The 22,168-nt window shown below is 50.1% G+C and overlaps 1 protein-coding gene and 1 non-coding gene across 2 annotated transcripts; both read left to right on the top strand.

The window, feature by feature from the left end:
* The first annotated feature begins 204 nt into the window (after positions 1–204).
* Positions 205–310, top strand: LOC142438177 (U6 spliceosomal RNA). The gene has a single exon (XR_012782605.1). It is a non-coding gene; the product is annotated as a U6 spliceosomal RNA (small nuclear RNA).
* Positions 311–7,835: 7,525 nt separating this feature from the next.
* On the top strand, positions 7,836–22,142 carry ENO1 (enolase 1). Its single transcript, XM_075550676.1, has 12 exons — positions 7,836–7,996; positions 9,984–10,077; positions 13,056–13,151; positions 14,343–14,401; positions 16,066–16,135; positions 16,513–16,646; positions 16,947–17,169; positions 18,118–18,315; positions 18,980–19,181; positions 19,709–19,817; positions 20,688–20,746; positions 21,814–22,142. Exons 2-12 carry the CDS (start codon positions 9,993–9,995, stop codon positions 21,881–21,883), a joined length of 1,305 nt encoding a protein of 434 aa, XP_075406791.1. The 5' UTR covers positions 7,836–7,996; positions 9,984–9,992; the 3' UTR covers positions 21,884–22,142.
* The last annotated feature ends 26 nt before the right edge of the window (positions 22,143–22,168 follow it).

Genomic DNA, 22,168 nt, shown 5'->3' with positions numbered 1-22,168 from the left:
ATTTATCAAGCATTCATGAGGATGGGAGGGCAGGGCAAGGAGGGGGGAAAGTGGAGCTGATACTAAGGGCTCAAATAGAAAGTAAATGTTTAGAAAACAATGATGGCAACCTATGTACAAATATGCTTGATACAATTGATGTGTGGATTGTTATAAAAGCTGTCAGAGCGCCCCAATAAAATCATCTTTAAAAAAATCAATGCCGTGCTTGCTTCGGCAGCACATATACTAAAATTGGAACGATACAGAGAAGATTAGATGGCCCCTGCGCAAGGATGACACACAAATTCGTGAAGCATTCCATATTTTTTAAAAAATCAATGCCAAAAATCATGGTGAGGAAATATGAAAATATCAACTAGGAGCACTCAGACTATTAGAGGCTGAGACAGAAGGGGAATGTGCGCCAAACAAACGGCTTCCTGTAGTTTCCATGGTTCGTTCATTAAAGTGCCTTAGAAAGTACTGCAAGTGTGGGCATAGCAAAACTCACCTGATTTAGGTTGGAATATTTCATTTCCCTAGAGCATAAGCTCACACAGCCAGAAAGAGAAATGAAGCCTTGTTACACATAACAACAGGGATAAAGCTGAAAACTACCGCTCAGTCAAACGATGGCAAATACTGCGTGATCCCAAGTATCACCTGAAAGCTCTAGATTAGGCAAATGTATATAGATTTACATAAGGTTACTGGGTGGAAATGAGACTGTTTGCTGCTATAAAAATTCACAGTCTAGAATATCCTCGGGAGCAATTCTACTCTGTCCTGTAGGGTCACTGTGATAAGTAAGGTGTCTATCAGGATCCTCAGAGATTGCCAGTGAAGATCTAGTGCCCCTCAAGGTGAGCTCTCCTTAAGGGGTGTCCTGCTTCCAATATAAGCTGATACTGTATCAAAGCTATTTTGGTTTTTAATGGGTCTAGATCCATCATCTGTCTTGTCATCTGACCTCTGGTTCTTTGGAATGTATTGAGGAGCGTGCATGTCACTTTGAGAACTAAGGTGCATCTGATCGAAGCCATGGTATTGCCAATAGCCTCGTATCCTTGCAAAAGTTGGACGATGATAAGGGAGCCCAGAGAAGAAGTAATGATGGTGCCGGTGAAGAATACTGACAGGACCGTGGGCTGCCAGAGGATAAACAAATCTGTCTTGGGAAAAGCCCAGCCAGAATGCCCCTCAGAAGCAAGAATAACGAGACTTGGTCTCCTGTCCTTGGAATATATTATCAGAAGAGACTTTTTTTTGGAAAAGGACATAATGCTCGATATAGCATACTGAAGCCCACTGGGAAGGTGTCCCAGTCCTTTGCCCTTGAGATTCTTGATTGGAATGTCCTCCCTTCCCAGTGACTGGCCTCCTCAAGTTTCTATTCACATGTGACCTCTGACACAGCACGTGTATGTTCCCGGTCTGGTTTGATTTCAATTGGCCTCCTCTGGAGGAAGCTCATAGAGGTTTGAGTCCACCCAGAAATACTTTGGAAAAAAGGCCTGGCAATCTATTTCCGAAATAATTCAACCACCTGAAGCCCAATGGAGCACAACTCTAAGCTAGCACCCACGAGGTTGCCATGAGTCACAATCAATTTGGTGGCGATTGACTTATTGGTCTTCCTCCTCCGACTCTGTTAGAATGTTGGTTTCCTTACGGTGAGGCTTGATTTATCTTCCTGGCTTTGACCCCAGTGTCTGCCACAAAGTAGGGGTTCAAAAACAATGATTGCATCGACCGATTTAAACCACTTCCTGCCATATGTGAACGCTGTCATTCCTCTTGTAATATCGTGGAGTCAGATTCAGATGTACAGTCAGCTGGTCAAAATGAATTTGTTTGGGGGCTCTTTCAAATGGTGAGCACAAGACTCACACAGGTTCCTCCCTGTAGAGGCTTCTGGGAGAGGGTCACAAGGTGGTAGAGAGGACAGGGATCCAAGCAGCGGGCCTCTGAAGGGCTAAAATGCCACCACAACTCTGGCTACGGCAGCTCGGTGCCAACATCAACTTGGCTGGGCCATCACCTAGTTCTTACATCACCACCCAACCAGCTGACTCTGCTGTTCGCCACCTCATGGACTTTGTTTTCTCCTGAATTGCCCACGTTTCTTAGCGGCTATGTCAGCAGCCCTGGTGGCAAAGCCAGTTGGTTACACATAAGGCTGCTAACTGCAAGGACAAAGGTTCAAGCACACCAGCTGCTGCGTGAGAGAAAGAGGAGGACTGGCTCCTCTGAAGGTTCACGGCCACACTGTCCCATGGGGTCACTCTGAGTCAGAATCAATGCGATGGCAGTGTGTTTGGGTTTTTGTCTTTAAGCTGCTCTATGTCTCTATAATATTTTTTTCCATCATGGGCTCATTCTCTAGGTCAAGTTCAACTCAGCTAATAGTTCAGTTCAACTCAACTGAAAGGGTGGTGCTTCCAACCCACTCAAGTGCGCAGAGGGAGAAAAGCAAGGTAGTGCCATCATGGACCCAGACTTTTCAAGGGAGAGGCCAATAACTACAGTCTAGCATCAGGATGTGACTCTCCCGGGCAGAGCTCAGGCCAGGTCACCTTTCATGGTGATAGAATCAGCTATATTCACATGGAGAAGACCTATTTAGTCCGAGAAAGCTTTCCAAAGGAGCTGTGGAGGTGGCAGGCACCCAGAAGTCCTTCAAAAGGCTTTTTGTTGGGCTCTTGCTAGGGCAGCTTCCAGTGCAGTCAGGCATGCCCAGTGCAGCTGTCCCGCCAGCTCGAAAGGCCTGTGGAATCTTAGCAGCATGCCATCACCTCTTTCAGGATGGGGCTGGCCACCTGCCCATCCCCAGGCCCAGGCAGCCAGTTACAAATCTATCCAACCACTGTCCCCTCCATCACCATTGCTTTTGCAGCTCTGATCACGGCTGTGTTGAAATCCAGGTCCCCTTCGACATCTTCCTGACCTCCAGGAAACAGAAGCAAACCAACAAAAGGCAAGATCACTTGGGGAGTTGCAGTGAAGGAGACCCAGGGGCCTCGCTTCAAGGACGCTGTAAGCTGCTTAGGGACAATCAGGGAGTTTATCTGGAAAATGTCCTGGCCAGGGTGAGATGGAGTGTAACTGGAATTTGGTGCTACAGTGTATCTGTTCTCTGCCTTCCTACTGTCGACTTGTTCTAGAGATGATACTGTATCCAGGGGAGATGAAGGCCTGGTGACCAATGCACCTCAAATCCTGCCGTTGTTGCTCTGAGCAGCCAGTGGATTTTGAGTCATTGTGACGCTATCTCTATGGGGCAAATTAGAACTGCCCCATAAAGTTTCCCCCAAAACTTAATGTGAGTCAGAATCTACTCCACAGTATCTATCAAGGAACAACTGTCGTCATGGGAGCAGATTGTCAGGGTTTGTTTATTTGTTTGCTTGTTTGTTTGCTTGCTTTCCCATTTTACGGGTAAGTTTGAACTGCCTACCTTTTGGTTAAGCAATTAGCACTTAACTGTTGCTCTAAACCAGCGCTTCTCAACCTGTGGGTCGAGACCCCTTTGGGGATCGAACTACCATTTCACAGGGGTCAATCGATTCTTAACAGTAGCAAAATGGCAGTGATGAAGTAGCAATGAAAATAATTTTATGGTTGGGGGTCATCACACATGAGGAACTATGAAAGGGTCGCAGCATGTGGAAGGTGAGAACCACTGCTCTAACCGAATTCTATTGATGCCTATATTCGTAGTGTAGCTGTGGGAAGTAAGGAAAGGCTCCTTGGACTTGGACTAAGGTTAGTGTGTAGTCTCTTATTCAAATCCAGGAAAGAATCAAACCTCCTTTTGGAAGAGCAGATTTGGGGAGCAGGCTGGAGAGTTTGACTGGGAAGCCAGGCTTCCTGGGTTTTTTACTTACTAGCTGGGGACTCTGGTACATCAGTAGAATTCTCTGGGCTTCAGTTTCCTTATTTGAAAAGCAGAGATGATCTATTTGAGCCTCGCTGACAAAAGAAATTAACCACACATGTAAGCAACATGGTGCCTGACATGAAATAAGGGAGACATGGATCATGTAATCTATTTCCGGTAGATGGCAGGACTCTCTTCCCATATTCGGTCCCTGTGAAGTCTTGGTGCAACCCTGCCTCCCAGGGACTCACAAGGAGTTACCATATATACTAGAGTGTAAGCCAACCCGAATATCAGCTAAGGCACCTAATTTTACCACAAAAACTACATTACCACTATGCTGAAACATACGGGCACAAAGCAGGAAACCAGTAGAGAAGTCTGACAGGCCAGCCCCAATCCCAACTACATGGACAGCCACCCCTCCCCACAGAAGAACTTAATATGACTATTTAAAACCCATACTGTGTTCTCCCACCTGTCTCCCCAAATTGTATGTTGGATCCTAGGGTAACCTTACCCCAGGTCTACTTCCTACATGTGACTTTATCAGTTCTGAAAGCACAAGAGGGGCTTTTGACAGCGTTGGCCTAAAAGACCTGAAAGCATCACACCTCTGATGGGAAGAGCATGTATGTTGTTTTTGTTTTAAGGACTTAGAAAAGATGGATGATGGCGAATCAGAGGGGATTTAATGTGCAGAACAGATGTCAAGGGAAGAGCTGAGCTTGATTCTCCCCCAAACTCGGTCAGGACGCATGCTGTCCTGGTGGAAGTACAGAGAGATACAACACTTCGAAACAGTGGTTCTCGACCTTCCTAATGCCGCGACCCTTTCATGCAGTTCCTCATGTTATGGTGACCCCCAACCATAAATTATTTTCATTGTTACTTCATAACTGTCATTTTGCTACTCTTATGAACCGTAATGTAAATATCTGATAAGCAGGATGTATTTTCATTGTTAGAAATTGAACATAATTAAAGCATAGTGATTAATCACAAAACAACATGTAATTATATATTGAAAGGGTCCTTCGACCCCCAAAGGGGTCTAGACCCACAGGTTGAGAACCACTGCTTTAGAAGATAAAGGTGAAGATTCGGAGCTCTATGACTCAGTACTTCCATGTCTAGGTAGGGACCCTAGAGAACCACTTCAATCTGCACTCAGGAGACATTTGCAAACAAGTTCATAGCACCCTTATTCAGGTTAGAAAGGGGGGGGGGGTGCAGGGCCCACACTGGCAGCAACCCATATGCACCTAGGTAGGAGAAAGTGCGATATTCACACAACTGACCCCTGTGCAATCCTGACAAGGAACCACTGGCGTCTCTGCACCTACAGGGACCAACACAGCTAGATCCCACGAGCAGCAGGCTGAGAAAATAACTGTAGCAAAAGACTACACACAGTCTGATGCCACTTACATAAAGCTCAATCACAGAGTTGAAAGCCCTAAAGAAAAGCAAGGGAAGAATAAGTACACAATGTAGGGTCACAGTTACCCCTGGGACCTAAATAAGATGGCTGATGTTCCCTCTCTTAAGCTGGCATTTCCCACCAATGGAATCAGTAAGCCAAGTGGGTCGTTGTTGTTGGGTGCAGAGAACTGCTCTACAGGGTCTTCAAGGTCAACCTTTGGGAACCAGGTCACCAGCCTGTCTTCCAGGGCATCTCTGGATGGATTCACACCTGCAACCTTTCAGCATCTCTACTAATCATTAACATTTGAACGACAATGTCCAGTCAAAGTGCTGGCTCTGATCGCTGTGCTGTGGCCTCCACAAATCTTGCAACAGCATCTGTCTGAGATCATGTTGTTCCGCATTTGGCTCTCTGCTAAACTCCCTGGCTCTGGCCAGCAAGTGGTTACAAGAGCCTCATCTATCTTAATCTCTAACGATACTGGTGTAAAATAAAGGGGACTCTTTGGAGCCCTTTCAGAGCCACCTTAAGCACTGCTCTGAACTTTAGACCACTAATTGTCTGCTTTCCTGGGAGTACTTACGAGGCTTGAGAGATGCTGGCTGTGGTGTAGCTGCTGAGTCATGGGGCTCAGATATTGGTTTGGAGCAGTCAGAAATGGAAGTGGTGAAATCACTAACTCGGCTTGCAAAATTCATATATATGTTAGTGAAAAATATTTTTATAATCTCATTGCATTTTTGAATTTAATATTAAGATTTTTGTTTCTTTGTCAATGTTTTGTGTTTTTTTTAAATACTGTGAACTTAATAGGCCACCACCTTTCCAATGCTTTGGAAACCTAAAGTAAGAAAGAAAGAAGCTAGGAAGTAGTTGGTTGTAGAACTGACCAGCCCCAGGGCCTCATTCAAATTCAAATGAAGATTTGCATATCTGTATGCAAGGCAATATGGGAAATATAAAGATGTATGACATTCTTAAAGTTCTCACACTCGGAAACAGAGAAAATATAAAAAATGGAACAGGAAGTGATCATCTCAGCCCTCCCCTCAGGTGGGGAACCTGTTACAGGGCTGCCATGGGAGATGAGACTGTCTGCCCCTGGAAAGATTTAGTCTTAGAAACCTTCTATAAGGTCACTGTAAAACTTCCCTATGAGTCTCAAAAGAGCCCTGGTGGCAACGTGGGTTAGGCATTGGGCTGCTACTGTCAGTGGTTCAAATCTTCCAGCCACTCCCCAGGAGAATGAGGCAATCTGCTCCTATAAGATTTACAGTCTCAGAAACACTAAAGAGCATTCAACTCTAAGAGTGGAAGTCCCCTCGGTGACACTGGGTTAATCAGTTCTTTCTAGATCACAAAACCAAGGCCGCGCCACCCACTACTTGTTTACCATTTGCTGGATCACGAGGGATGTCTCCTGTTTTGAACTCTGGGATACATCCCCTTCCCAATCACTATATTCATAGTTCACAGGAACCCATTGCGTCCCTGAGGTGAGCGGGGAAGAGTCTGCAGTTGAAGATGAAGTAATGGCAAGATTCAAGGAGTTATGGTGGTGTGTTTGTTTTTATTGGTTAAGCCTTTGGCAAATCGGTGGTGCAAATCCACTAGCTGTTCCAAGAGAAAAGAGGAGGCAGTCTGCTTCCTTAAGGATTTACAGATTCAGAAACCCTAAGAGACCGTTCTAGCTGTACTTGAGGTTCCCTGCGAATCTGAATGGCTCAATGACAGTGCTTTCTAATTTAAAAAAAAATCATTTTATTTGGGGCTCGTACAATTCTTAATCACAATCGACAGTGCTTTCTAATTTTATTCTTTTAGCTGAAGAATGAATACTTGGACATGTGCCTAGCACGGAGGAAGAATGCCGATTTAGCGGATTGTTGGCTGTAATTTAAGGATGAGGGTTTCTGTAGGACCCTCAATGTCAGGCCAATGCAAAAAGGTCAGAGAGGCAGGGTCACCTTGGCGCTGGGCAAGCGGGCACCTTGTCCCGTTGGGCGCTGGCGGGCGCAGAGCGCAGGCGCGCGCACGTGGGCTCCGGCACGCAGCGCTGCGGCCTGCGCCGCGGCCCGTTCCCTGAGCCGGGGTCCTGCTGGGTGCGCGGCCGCTCAACGCCTCGACGCCGACGAGCCTCCCGGGCGCCCCGTTTTGAGGCCGCGGAGGCCTAGCGGCCAGGCCGGAAAGGGGTGAGCCACGAAGGTCGTCCCCAAGGTCGTGGCCGGACGTGCGGCGCGGAGCCGCGCCGAGTGCGTGCGGGACTCGTCGTACGTGCCGGAGCCCCGAGCCCTCATGCCCGCCGCGCACCCCGCCCCTCCGGGGCCCGCCTCCCCAGACTCCAGCTCCCCCCCGGGGTCCCCGCGGGGGCGCGACTCGCCGGAACCCGGGAGCGCCGCTGGGGGCTCAGGTCGCCGGGGGTCCCGCGCCCTCAAGTCACCCCGCCCCCCAGCATTTCGGTCTCTGTGGTGGCTGCAGTCCCGCCCCCTCCCGAGGGGAGGGTTTGAGTGACGGCGCGTTGAGCCAATGACGAGCCGGGAGGCGGGTGGTGGGCGGGGCCTCCCGGGGCTGGGCAGGAAACCGGGAGAGGTAGTGCGGAGAGCTTCTCGGGCAGTCGCAGCATCCGCCCTCTGCTGACCCAACACCCGTCTCGGTGTCTGCAGCCTCCTCCACTTCCTTCCTGGGCAACGAGAACCTGCGGCCAGGTAAAGACTCCTACCTAGGCAACCGAGGCTTCCCCCGGCCAAACTTGTCGGGCGCCCTCCGCGCGGAGACCGCGTGCCCGAAGGCTTGGGCGGACTCCCGCGCGAGGGTCTGGGCGCGCTGGGCAGGTGGGGCTCCGCCCGCTCCCTAAGCGCTCGGAGCCCACGCCCTGCCCTGTTAGGTGCCCGAAGCCTAGAGGCGCGGCCCCGGCGCCGGAAGCACCTGTAGAAGCCCTGATTTCTTTGGTGGGGGGGGGGGTGCTGATCAACACGTGATTACGGGTCCAAGGGCCACAAATCTACTCCAGGGTCAGGAGTGAAACATGCAAGCCAGTCATGCCAGCTGCCGCCGGGGGCGGAACGTGCCCCTCCATCAGTAGCCGGGGACGAAACGGTTTGGGAGGAGGGATACAGACTTAGCCCTTGGGGGAAATTAAAGCCAGGCCGTTCCTAAAATGGAGGACGGGACTGGGGAAGGGGTGGGGGGAGGGCGGAAGATGGCCAGGAAGCTGCAGTCCCCCTCTCCCCCCACCCGTACCCCCTGCGCCCCACTGGTGGCTCAGAGCCTGCAGCTCGGCGTGGGGCCAGCCTTCGCCGCTCGGGAATAAGCTGCGGCTTACAGAACTTTTTAAAGGTGTCTTTTAACATTTTCCTTGAACATCATGAAATGACTAACCTCGTTAAAATTCGGTTTTGTGTGCTGAAATACTTTATTAAAGACCCAGGATGAAAGAAAAAAAAAGACCCAGGATGATTGTGTTTTTATACCATGTGCTTAAAATCTGCGGGTGCCAACACACATCAAATCCCAAATTTTGACTTAAGGTGTGTGTGCCTTTTCCTGTATGTAAATGAATCCTCAAAGTCCACTAAAATCGTACTCAAAAAGTGGGCTTCAAGAAATCTGCATTTTCCGAGAGTGAAGTATAGAAGCTAGATACTGTTTTACTGCCCGATAAATAAGTAAATAAAAACGCCATTGTTAACATAGAAGCGACTTCGGTGTCTAATTTGAAGCATAAGGGGGAAATGATACCATTTGCTGCTTGAGGACATTCCAGAGATGCTGGAGGGAAGCCCAGCTAGATAATAGTTTCTGAATACTAATTCATTTCGTCTCCACTGCAGGTCTTTCATTTGTTGAGTTTCTTCCTTAGAGAGCTGGGATGGCCATAAGAAAGGGCTTTAACTTTCTGAGCACATGGGTTGGCTCTGTAATTCCAGTTCCCTTTGGCTGTGTCATTTCCTGTGGGCCTCCCACCTTCTTAAATTTGGTTTAAAGAAAGCCCCTTACCTTGGGGAATCCTGGTGTTCAAAGATGACACTTCTAAGGACTGATAACATTTCAGAACTGGTTTTTTTTTTTGTTTTCAAAAAGATGAGATGCTCGGTGTCATTAGTAATGTGCCCTCTCTCTAAAAACCCAGAAAACAGGGGGGGGGGGGACAAAGAGCAGCCAAGGGCTCTCACCATCCTGAGGCTCAAACACAGCGCCTCTGGCTGTGGGGGTCAGTAAACCATTCTTAGGTGGCTGCAAACATTTCGCTTTAATCAAGTTTTAATTCACTCTGCCACTTAAGTCAGGTTTTCCTTATCTGCCCCCACTTTTTTTTCTTTTTTAATGAGGAGGCCATCCTAGGTGTTTTTTCCTTGGGAGCAGCGTCTCCCTTTTCCATTGTTTTTTGCTCTCTCCGCTCTGAACATCCATGCTTATCCTCCTTACTGACCATCGACAGTAATCAGTTTCAAACTCGACCTCAGCCGTCTTGCACCCACCACCACGTTCATCTTCCAGGTGGGTTTGGTTGCTCATTGGGGTGCACATCTAGCTTTCTTGACTGCAGGATGAGACCTGAACTTCTGGGGTCCGGCCCTTCGTTTCCACTGCAGCGGCCTTCCAACCCTGGAACCTTGTGATAACCACTCCTGAATGAATGATTAATGGGTGCACTCTGGTTTATGGGAACTCATCCGTGTGTCTCCCCTACAGAAATCCGTCATGTCTATCCTCAAGGTTCACGCCAGAGAGATCTTCGACTCCCGTGGAAATCCCACCGTTGAGGTCGATCTTTACACCGCCAAAGGTATGGGCCCTGGTTTCTCTCGTTCCTTCCCTTTGCTCCATTACCAGAGTGCTCTTCAAATAAAGGAGCCGTAAGCCACCACATCTGGTGTGGTTGCTTTCCTTTCTGGTCTGCCCATGTGGTGCACAGAGTCTTGACTCTTGGCTGGCATGTTGGTTCCTGAGGTAGGGAGGTCAGGTAGGGTCTTGTCTCTTAAAAAGCTCCGTTACTAGTTTGTAACTCCGCCCACTGTGATCAAACATCAGTGAGGCGACAGGAGAATCTTTTCCCCTTGAGTGCAAGTTAATACATAGTACTCAAATCATCCCTTCTAGAAATCACTCTTAACCCAAGGATGAAAATAAGTTTTTATTTTTGAGCCTAGGGAGAACATTGGGGCTCCTACCTTGACTGGGCTGTAAATCCCCCTCAAGGAGTCCTGTTAGAACAGTGTGTGAATGTTCAGCTGCTAACCAAAAAAGTGGGCAGTTCTTGTCTAGGGCCCCTGGGATTGGAATGGACTCAACAACCGTAGGTTCATGTGTGTTCTATCTCAGTTCATAAGGAGGGCCTCCCGCCATGTGAGAAGAGAACAGAATGGAAACTTTTACTTTCAGAAGATGGAGCCCTTCAGCAGACAGCCCCGAGGCCGCCTCAGCAGGATCTGGTGTATAACTGGATGTGGTGGAGGGAGGTTGCGAAGGAGCTTTGGGCAGACTCACCCAGTGGTGCTGAGCTCACTGTGGTCTGCCAGTCAGGCTGAGTCACTGTGAGTCACACGCCTGCCAGCCCTCCCCACCCATCCTACAGAACAGGGAGGGGTTCTGAGGCTGGATCCATTGGCACTAGAAGACTACCTGGGGACACTCACCAGGCCACACACATGCTGTGAGGCTCCTTAGGAGTCCCTGCCCTGTGACTGGTGCTGTGGGTCCTCCAAGGGGCTGAGAATGTTCCTTGGCTGGTGAGAGTGCCTTGCTTAGTCAGGGGCGAGATTCCTCTGTGAAATAAAAGGACTTTAAACAAGCAAACAGAAAAGGCCTAGGTCATTGGAAGATTGGAAAGAGCCGCCTACTTAACCATGAAATTGAATAAATGTATATATATTTCCCTTTGAAACACTGTGAAGTTAGAATATTTTAACAGTTTTGGTAAATGATACTCTGTCGCTCATTTCAACAAACAACTTGGAGGGTGGATTTGTCAAGAGCCTTTCATCACTGGCTTTAGGCCTGGTGAGTGCATGGGCAGTGGGAGCAGGTCCCAAGAAATGTGTGTCCTTGTCATGGACTAGCACACAAGGGATGCAGGCAACATCTGATTCAGTTCCCTGGTTGGTTTTTGCGGGGCCTCGCCCTCATTTGCCTGAACATCCCTCCAACTCTTTTTCTTGTACCTTCTTTAGTCCTTTTCTGATGCTTCTGTTTTGTTTTTCTTTTAAACTTTGTGAATAAGGCGAAAGTTTAGGTCATCAGTTTGCATTCACAGTTTGCTTCAACTCCTGCGTTGAGTTGTCCTTACTTAGCCCGCTCCCTCCGTTTCCATCCTCCTCCCCCTAACCCTCTGAGCTTGGGTGAATGCTGCACTTTTGAGTTGAAGAAAACAAACTTAGTGCCATCCAGTCCATTCTGCCTCCTTAGAGATCCTGTAGGCAAGGGTAGAACGCCCCTGTGGTTTCCAAGACTTCACTGCTCTGCAGGAGAAAATGTTGCCTTTCCCTGAGGAGCCGCGTGATGGCTTCAAACGACTGACCTTGTAGGTAGCAGCCCACTCTTAACCCACTCCGCCACCAGGCTCCTCTTGAGCTTTCACACGTGATGGGAGTGCCGCTCCAGACCTGAAGGATGACTGAGGGCCCTCTGTCCCATCCAAGCAGTAAGCCTGCTCTCTTGTATGATTGTCTACTCACCAATTTTCACATGGCTCAAATGAGGCAATTCCTTACCCCGAAGAGTAATTGCAGGCGATTACCCACACTTCCTGTTCCCGTCCCCTCAACAGGTCTGCTTCCTGTAACCTCCTCTCTGCAATACTCCACTCCCTTCTCCAAGGTTTGCCAGTTTATGGTCCTTAGTGGAGCTGTAGCCAGATGGCTGCTTTATACCTGTTAGATGGCACGATTCAGGGCTTAATGGGGTCTTCATGCAATCAGACCTGACACGTCTTTACACACACTTGATTCACCCTGATTTTGAAGTTCCTGTCGTGCAGGGAGCCCCCAGAATAGCAATTCCCACTGTCCAGACTGAAACCGATGAGGAGTGGCTGTGAGCTCCGGAGCCAGCACTTTGGACAATCAAATCCTGGCAGCAGCTGGCCACACGTGGTCACTGTTGTATGAAGTGTTGTTTGCATTTTATTGTGAACTGGGTGATGATGTACAAAGTAGGTCCGTTTTCCATTCAGCAGTTCACACATACCTTGATTCACACCACTGATGACAATCCCCACCATGTAACGTCGCTCGCTTACCCCGCTGCCTCGCTGTGTTTTCCGCTTTCCATTTCCCCTGACCCTCCTGAAACTGAGTGATACACATTGGATTTTGAGGATTTGGTATGAAAAATAGACTGTCAAATAGTGTTTGAAATGATGGTTTGGATATATTTTATTAGTCAATACAAGGAATTCATTTTAACAAAGCTACTAGGACATCTTACGTGAAAGCCCCACAAGATTCTCACAGTGCACTTCTGTGTCATTAAGTCGTGGTCTGCAGCGCCAGGACTGGGCTCTGGGACCTCCCCATTCGGGGCCTGCGGTCACTGGTTTGAGCAGCCTGCTTGGAATCATTTCTGTTAAATTCAGGAAACATGTCTGCTTTGCAGTGGGGTCCGTGTTGTAGAGTCAGAGCAGTGTGGTATGTGGGAAGAAGAGGCCGCTTGGTAGGAGGACGTGACCTTGTTTCCTGCGGGTAGGTGCCATGTGTGAGTGGGAGGGAGCTTGGCGAGGTGCTCTGACTTTCTTCATCCAGACTGTTCCTTCTCTCCCCCTCGCAGGGCTCTTCAGAGCGGCCGTGCCCAGTGGGGCCTCGACTGGGATCTATGAGGCCCTGGAGCTCCGGGACAATGACAAGACCCGGTATCTGGGCAAAGGTAAGAACTGGAGGCCGGCTGCTGTGCTGCTTCCACACCTCCATGCCCTTCCTCTTCGGGCCTTTGCAGACAGCCTGTGGCCTGTGCTGGCTCCTGGTGCCGCGGGCTGTCTAGCATCTCCATCCTCATGGGGCCAGGGCCCTCGGGGTGAGAAGACAGCCTGTTTGAAACTAAGGGAATGCTTCCCCTTCTCTCCAGGGGGCTTGGGAGCTTTCCAGGCCCTCTTCAAGGGTCCATCCTGGAAAGGGAGGTGTGGTAACCCACTGTTAAAACTGGTGGGTTACACAGGTCAACTCTGTTAACTGGGTCTGTTGACTGGCAACTTTGTGGCAAAGCCAGCCACTGGCTTTTAACTTTCACCATCCTGTAGGTGGAACCTGTGTGGGTACAGGCTAAAGCATGCATGCTCACCAAGGACAAAGACCTTGGCAGTGACAGCATTTTGTAGCCCCCCCAAGAGGTCCCAGTGTTGGTGGTAAAACGTTTCACGATGAGGTGGCAATCTAAAGAGCTCACCCTGAGGAAGGCTGTAAAAGGAGGCCTTCTGTATAGACTAGAGACAGAGACCACGATCCCATCTGTTACCATTGCTTGTTCCCTTCAGGAGTCTTTGTCTAAGTCACAGGGACTTGTGCCTTGATGGTAATAAGTGCTCGTAAATAAATACTTACCAAGAGGTGAACTCACGGTCCCTGAACTATTCTCACCTGCCTTCCTGTTTTCTCTCCCTCTCACTCAGATTCCTTCATACCCTGTTCTCTTCTGAGCTTTTCTTTTTTTCCTTCTCTTGTCAATCTACTGGTCAGGTGTCTCCAGACCCGTTAAGTATATTAATGAGTTCCTGGCACCCGCCTTGTGCACCCAGGTAATCAGGGGCATCCTCGCTGTCTGGCTCCGCAGCTGGTGTGTCCAGTGCATGGTCTTGCAAACTAACTACCTGCAGACGGTCTGAGGTGATTGCTCTGTGATTGGTTCTAACCCATTGGGGTCCTAGGTCAGAGCCCTCAGACTGGGCCAGATAGCCCTCTGATCCTGAGGGGGGTGGAAAATGGGGTCTTTTAGGAGGGGCCATTGAAAATCTGGTGGCTTCTGAATATCTGGGTTAACATCTTCAATGGCCCGTTCCAGCAATGTTGCTCAAGCCTGGTTTTTTAATTAATGTCAGTAATTTGATGTGGTTGTTCCTTCTAGGTGTCTCAAAGGCTGTTGAGCACATCAATAAAACAATTGCGCCTGCCCTGGTTAGCAAGGTAGGAGCCCTACCTCCCGATCAGTAATACCCATTCATGTCCTTCGAGCATTTCCCAGGGCAGTGGGCTTCCTGTTTATTGACGAGCTTACTCTGAGAGCTAAAGCAGCCAGTGGAATTCCCTGTCTGGCCGTTTCTCACCTGCCACGGCTTGTGCGCCCATGTCTAATGTGCATGGTATTGGGAATTGGGCCCTGACATGACCCTCGGCTTCCGTGACTTTGAAGAAATGATCCTGAAGTTTCTAGAGTACTTTTGTCAGGAGCCGGGGACCCATGACAGGGGTTTCATTCTTGATGAACTGGAGAGTTCTATTTGGAGCCCTGGTGGGGGTGTCGGGGATGTTAGCTGAATTGCTAACTGCAAAGTCAGCTGTTCAACCCCACCAGGGAAAAGATGGGGTTCCCTCCTCATGAAGGTCCCAAAGACCCTCCTTATGTAGGGTTGCTATGAGTCAGAACTGACTCAACGGCAGACTTTATAAAGTTATTTACCCTGTTTTACTAAGAGTTGGGTTGTTTGGGTTTGGGTTTTATTTTATTTTTTTAACACATTTAGCGTTTTACTTGGAACTCAGTGTAGTAGACAGAGGTGGGAAGGATACTCTGCACCCTGACACAAATCTCATCAAGTTTGTGTGTCCTGTCCCCCTCTGTAACTCCTGCGAGGGAATGATGTGAAAGACTTTGTCTGGAGGAGTTCTCTCAAGTTCAAACACAGCCAAGCCTGGTTCCTCCTTGGAGGATTCAGTCCTCCTGTAACCACAGGCAAATGGGTCCTCGTTAAGCGGCTCCCTCCCTGCTGATTTCTCTGAGCCTGGTCTTGGTGGCACTCTAATTGATCCCTGCCCACCTCATCCCCAGGCTAATTCCTCACTACTGCTCTGGGCTGTGCTCTTCATCACAGCCTCCTGGGCACCTGCACACAGCCAAGCAGGGGAGGCTCTCAGCAGACAGAAGGCCCTCTGGGGGGCTTTTTCCCTGGGGGGGGGGTGCATGCAGTTAGACTGCTCGGACGCCATCTGCTGGTGTGTCTTTTCCAGCAATGCCTTATCAAGAGAGCAAAGCACTCCACATCATCATCCCTCTCACAATTTGCAGAGGGGATGGGTATATATTTTCATATTTTAGTTTAAGAGTTAATTATATGGTTCCTCTGTGACACATTTCTCTTTTTGAGACTTCAAAGAATATCAGATTTATTAGTTTTACTGAAAATACTCCTTTTGATCAGTCCTCAAACATTTTGCTTAAGCGCTAATGGGGCTGCTAGTGGCCGTGTGGCATCAGCAAGTAACATGCTCATGCACGGCAAACTAAACGCACGAGGAGGTGTGTGGTTTGTACATAAAGTGCAATGCCTGTGTAATGAGAGTAAAAACAACAGTACCTGATAGTAGTGCCGTATGTAGCATGTGCTAGAGAGTTTTGCTTTGTTTAAAATGTAGCTTTGGGTTCTCAGGTGACTAACCTTCATGACACAAGGCTCTTGTCAAAGTTGTACTTGTGTATGTCATTGCCCCCACCCCCGTTAGGTGATGCCTTACACCCTTGAAGTAGGCAAAAGGCAGTTTCCCGCCTGCTGATTTCTCATTTGGGGCTTTTGTTGTGAATAACGTGACCCTGGGTCGCTCCCCCTGAAAGCTCACCCTCTCACCTTTTGTAGAAGCTGAACGTTACGGAACAGGAAAAGATCGACAAGCTGATGATTGAGATGGATGGAACTGAGAATAAATGTGAGTGACCCAAGAGGATTTTGGCCAAGGAAGAGTGTAGAATCTCTAGGATCTTAAAAAAAAATCTTTTAGGAAGAGAGCTGGGCAGTCCATATCTCCCACTTCTGTGACTCACCCCAGCAAATGGGGTTTTTAAATATCAGGAGCATTAACAGGTTACTCGGGAGCCGTTTGCCCTTAATTACCAACCATTTTGTAGAGTTTACAATCATTCTGTGAACCACCAAGGGCGGGGGTGGGGCATCCCATCGGGCCTGCTTAATTGCATATCTAATGTGGCTGCTTTAAGCTCTGCGGAATAGGGGTGCAGAGGGGTCGGGATGCCCTCTGAGGTGGATGAGTGAGTACTGTCAGTCATTGATCCTGTTCTCTTACAGCAAAATTTGGTGCAAATGCCATTCTGGGCGTGTCCCTCGCTGTGTGCAAGGCCGGAGCTGTTGAGAAGGGAGTCCCCCTATACCGTCACATTGCTGACTTGGCCGGCAATTCCGAAGTTATCCTGCCCGTTCCTGTGAGTTGCTTGTTTGAACTTTGCAGGTGGGGACTAGGGTGTTGGCAGGGTCCCCAACATGCCTCCCACATCCAGACCCATCTTTTGCGGTGATGGTTGAGAGCAAACACAATCACAGTGCTTCCAACACTGGGTGACCCTGGTGGCAGCAGGATTGCTGTATCCAGAAGCCATGGGGGCCTTTTTTGGCCACAGCAGGCCCATCTCAGGCTCACCTTGGAACCTTGTCATTGGACCAAAGGGGCTCCTATTCTTTGGAGGTCCTGTGGGCTGAATGCCAAACTCCTTTCTCCCTCCCAGGCTTTCAATGTGATCAACGGCGGCTCCCACGCCGGCAACAAGCTGGCCATGCAGGAGTTCATGATCCTCCCCGTCGGAGCAGCCAACTTCAAGGAGGCCATGCGCATCGGGGCCGAGGTGTACCACAACCTGAAGAACGTCATCAAGGAGAAGTACGGCAAGGATGCCACCAATGTTGGCGATGAAGGCGGGTTTGCCCCCAACATCTTGGAGAACAAAGAAGGTATGGGTCCGGGTGGGCCTTTGGGGGCGATGGTCTTTCCAGCCTCTATTGAAGTTAGGCTAGCAGGGTTGTAGCGTGGGCATCTGGAGCTGCTGCTTCACTTTGTCCAAGGAATTTCTTGCCCCTGGAAGGAGTAAAGCTTGTTCTGTCTGCTTGCAGTTGGTGGCTGCAGCCCGTAAAGCTGCAGTCAGGCTCACGCAGACATGTGCTGTTTTTGCCCTCTGCTTTGACTCCTTTGAGAGAAAGTGCAATGGAAGGACCGCCATTTGTGTTGTAGGGGGAGAGTGCGTGCTCAGCTGGATTTGTATTGTATCAAAGGACAGTCTCCATTCCTTGACGGGTTTACATGCGTGAAGTGCTGGAGCTGAGCTGCATGTGGCTGGTGGTGGTAATAGTACTTTGACGTGATTTCACCCAGCCACTTAGGATCTTTGAGGGACAGAGGTCCAGTGTCTAGCGCCGCCTGATCAGAGCCACACTGCCACGTAAGGTGAGCCCGAGGCTGTCACCAGAGATCAGAGCTGTGCGCCTGGGGCTCCCGCCACGGGCTTGCTCTGCGCTTCTGACCTCAGCTATTTAAGGCGTGATCTTCGGGACAGCTGATCTCAGCTGGTCACTAGAACTGTCTCTTGGCCAACAACTTCATCCTGAATGCTAAATTTAGGAGCATTTGTCACTAAGGATTTCCAAGATACTGAATTCTCCACCTAGTGGTACATTGAGGACTGACCAATGGTTCCTTGCCCCAAAGCATAAAAGGTATTCAAAATCAATGACATGAAGTCAATTCCGACTCATAACTTTTTACAGGAATTGAAAACCTCGTCTCTCCCCCCCCCCCCTCCCGAGTAGTTGATGGTTTCAAACTGCTGGCCTGGCTCCTCTAGAGAGCAGGGGCAAGCATCTTACGTGAGCGACTCTCTGACTGCAACTACCATCTCTTTCCAGCCCTGGAGCTGCTGAAGAACGCTATTGGGAAAGCTGGTTACACCGACAAGGTGGTGATCGGCATGGATGTTGCTGCCTCCGAGTTCTTCAGGTCTGGGAAATACGACCTAGATTTTAAGTCTCCTGATGACCCCAGCAGGTACATCTCACCTGACCAACTGGCAGACCTGTACAAGTCCTTCATCACGAACTACCCAGGTAAGTGCTCCAGCCCACTGACTCAAGGCCCCATAGCTGAAGCTAGTGGCGAAGCGGGGGTGGGAGGAGGGAGCCTAGGGTGCTGGTGCACATAGGGCCTACTGAGATGCAGCCAAGGATTCAGGCGGGTGCTCTTTGAGTGCCAGCAGGGCCATCACTTGTGAAATACTTGAGAGCAGGTGCACTCTGCGCGCCAGTGGACGGTGAGGGAACTGAACTTGAACAGTCAGCTGAAGGTATTATGTAATGTGCACAGAGGAGCAAATTGAGGCCAGAGACGTTTTAATAATTTGCAAAGAGCACTCAGCAAATGCCAGGCAAGGTTACAGGCAGCAAGAGTGATCTCAGAGCCCCCCTGCGTTTAACCCCTGTGGCAGGAAGTTGCTCAAGATTGACCACCCCGCAAGACAAGCTCAGTCTAGTCTAGTAAGTTTGTAGCTCTTCTTAACTCTGGCAATAGTCTGAAACCACTATGGAGATGTACAAAGTTAGAGTACCACAGTTGTGGGTGAGTCATGGGAGCAGGTTGGCACAATGAAGGTTTCCAGGAGATGTGTAAGGAGGCCAGGTGGGTAGCACATCAGAAAGGAAACCAGGGCAGAGATGTGGGGTGGGTCCTTCCCTCATGGAGGGCCACACTGATGAGACTGCCTCCTTTGCTCAGTGGTGTCTATCGAAGACCCCTTCGACCAGGATGACTGGGACGCTTGGGCAAAGTTCACTGCCAGTTCAGGGATCCAGGTGGTAGGGGACGATCTCACAGTGACCAACCCGAAGCGAATCGCCAAGGCCGTGGACGAGAAGTCGTGCAACTGCCTCCTGCTCAAAGTGAACCAGATCGGCTCCGTGACCGAGTCTCTGCAGGCGTGAGTACCCGCGCCCTCTCAAGAGCAGCGTCACGAGGAACGACAGGGCTTCCCGGGTTGGAGGCCTTCCCATTTAAGCTTCATGTGGCTTTTAAATAAAGTGCCACACACTAAGGTGACACAGTATCCAGCTTCCTAGCCCTGGCTCTTCATGCTTGGGAAGAAATAGGTGTCTACTTTCATTCACCTGGAGCCTTTTAACCACTGTGCGGCGTAGTGGGGGGGGTGTCAGGAGGCTGAACCTCGTTACTCAGGGCTGGATGCTCAAGGGTCTTCCTTGTATCGTTTGGCCCTCTCCCAAGTAGTCCTCTGCTCCTCTCCTGCAAAGACTGGGAGTGGACAGCTCAGCCCTCCCTCATGTCCCGCCAGGCTCAGACTGACCCTCAAGGCTGATGAATCATGGCACCAGGGGCCTTCCTCGGGCATCTGTATTACCAGCCTGGTTTTGGCACGCTTGCTGAAAGAGGCTGTTTGTTGTCTCTGGGCAGTAGAGCCAATGCCCCCTGGGCTTTTCTTCTGGCGTCTAGGTGCAAGCTGGCCCAGTCCAACGGGTGGGGCGTCATGGTGTCTCATCGTTCTGGAGAGACCGAGGATACTTTCATTGCTGACCTGGTGGTGGGACTCTGCACTGGGCAGGTAAGAACTACGTGTCCCGCATTGTCTCTGATTGCCACTTGCTGGGAATACTCCGAACCTTCAAGGTGGACACCACAAATCCCCTACCCTCTGCCCTCCTTTAAAAAAAACAACTGTATGGTCCTGGTGAAGGTTTACAACGCAGGCTTGACGTTGAACAATTCATACACATTCTGTTTTCTCTCTGCAATCCCCTCAGTGCAACAGTGCTCAGCCTTCCTCCGCTCCCGGCCCGCCTCAGCCTTGTTCCTTCGACCCAGATGGTTACATCTGCTAAGCTGGGCACACATCCTTACTGTCGTTGCCGCCCTCTCAGCCTCTATTGGGCTGAAAATTGATTCTTTGGGGTAGTGAGTTGTGTTCCAGACCCAAAAGGTGACCAAGAGCCACAGTGTGGCGGACTCCATCGGCCTGCACCCTCCCTACACGTGTGGTCTTTCTCGTGATTGGGAGCTGTGTTCCACACTCTAATCTAGGACCTTCTGATGGGATCCCTTGCTGGCGACTGGCCCAGTAGTCCTCTAGGGAATCGTTTCCATGTGCCTTTGACTTCTTTCCTCCGGCAAGGAAAGCCCACGAGTTTCCCCTGAGGTGGCTATGCAGAAGCACTTAACTCATTCACTGTCCTGCAAAGTAGGATGGGGGCGATGTAGTGGGCGACATGCCAGTTAACTGTCCCCTGAGACTCTAGCTCAGTGACTCCCTTCTTCAAGGTGTTGGGTTGGACACCCATGACCGTCCCATAACTTTGACACACAACACCACCACCACCCCTTCTTTTCCACCACGGCCACTTCTCCCTGCCCCAGAACACCCATGAAGGTTGACGCTCCAACCAGAAGCAGCTGTGACCCTGTGGTTTCCTTGCAGATCAAGACTGGTGCGCCTTGCCGATCTGAGCGCCTGGCCAAGTACAACCAGATCCTCAGGTAAAGAAGTGTCCTCGGTAACCTCTGGCTGTGACTCAGCAGGGTCCCACCCTGAGGGTGACACTGCCTTCCCCACATGGGCTCCTGATTTTGCGAAGCAGTCACAGGCGGGTGCTGCAGAGTGCAGGGAGCCCAAGCTGGGCACAGAACCTTTGCCACCCGCAGGCCCTGGCAACACCACAAGTCCTCTGGGGCCCTGAACGCAAAGCCAGCGCCTTCTCTGTACAGTGCTGCCATCCAGTGGCGCACAACAGCAGAGGGGTCTCTTCTGGACAATTTAAACTAAACCTTTTAGAACTTGGAAGAGCTCTTAGTGGTGATCCAGTTTGTGTCCTGGCTTATTACAGATGAAAAAATAAAGGCTCAGAAATTAACACTTGCCCAAGAGCAAACAGCTGGGTCCTCGTGTGCCCTGACTCCCCCTTCCTGTCTGGGAACACCCTAATGCACAGTCATGGCCCGCGGGAAACCTGCTGTGGCCCAGACTAGTACTGCCCCATCGTTTCCAAGGCCTCGTAGACCTGTGCGGAAGTCTGCTGCCTTCTCTCCCACATGGGGACTCGGGGTTCAAACCCCACTGACCTATCCACTGCACTGCCAAGGCTCTAATGTCCACATCAGCCCTTTATCCTGGGATTTTCGAGCATGAAGGAATCTCCTCTAGTGTACCTGTCACCTGACTGCCATCTCCTCTGCTATTGCTGTTGGCTTAAATTGTCTGGTGTCGGGATCCCAGCAAGGGCCTCCACAGTCCATCTTGAATAAGGTCCTGCTCCTTTCTGCCTCAGCCATGTATTTGATTTGCCCCCTGGAAATACTGAGGGATATGGGGTTGCTAGGAGACAGATGGTAGCTTGCAGGGTGGTTTGGAGCATCAGGGAGCTGAAGGCTCTTCTGTCCCTAGTGTCCTAGAAACGAGGGCAGCATGGATCGGGTGCTTTGGGGGGGGGGCGGTCCCTGGAGGCCTTCGGGTTGCTAAGCCTTTGACCTGATTGAGAGGTGGGAACACTTACTGCGCTGAGGTGTAATCTTTTTCTCCCCTTTTCTCCCTGCTTTCGCTTCCCAAGAATTGAAGAGGAGCTGGGCAGCAAGGCCAAGTTTGCTGGCCAGAAGTTCAGAAATCCCCTCGCCAAATAAGCTGGGCAGGCAGACTCTGGTAGCCCCTCCCTGAGCTTGTAGGCGTTCTCTCCGCTTCACTAGAGCTGCCCTGCAGCCAAGCCAGAGCAGCTGACACCTGTTGGAACCCCAGCTTTGTGACCCTGTGACTCAACTCCTTGCCCTTGAGAGCTTCCCACCAAGTGTCCCAGTGTCATCCCGAGGTGTCAACAGGCAACATCCCCAGTGGTTTTGTTTGCAAAATAAACATCAGTGACCCCTAGGAGTGGTTGGTCTCGTATATCTGTGTGCAGCCAGTGATGACCT

The sequence above is a fragment of the Tenrec ecaudatus genome, chromosome 1, assembly GCF_050624435.1.
Source record: "Tenrec ecaudatus isolate mTenEca1 chromosome 1, mTenEca1.hap1, whole genome shotgun sequence".
NCBI classification, from domain to species: Eukaryota; Metazoa; Chordata; class Mammalia; order Afrosoricida; family Tenrecidae; genus Tenrec; species Tenrec ecaudatus.
Note: the sequence above shows the minus strand (reverse complement) of the source record. Positions and strands in the feature narration are given on the sequence as shown.

Coding starts and splice junctions, on each gene's coding strand:
- ENO1 (XM_075550676.1), top strand. CDS start 9,993: ATGTCTATCCTCAAGGTTCACGCCAGAGAGATCTTCGACTCCCGTGGA. Junction 14,402..16,065: donor CGCCTGCCCTGGTTAGCAAG/GTAGGAGCCCTA, acceptor CACCTTTTGTAG/AAGCTGAACGTTACGGAACA. Junction 19,818..20,687: donor TGGGACTCTGCACTGGGCAG/GTAAGAACTACG, acceptor GTTTCCTTGCAG/ATCAAGACTGGTGCGCCTTG.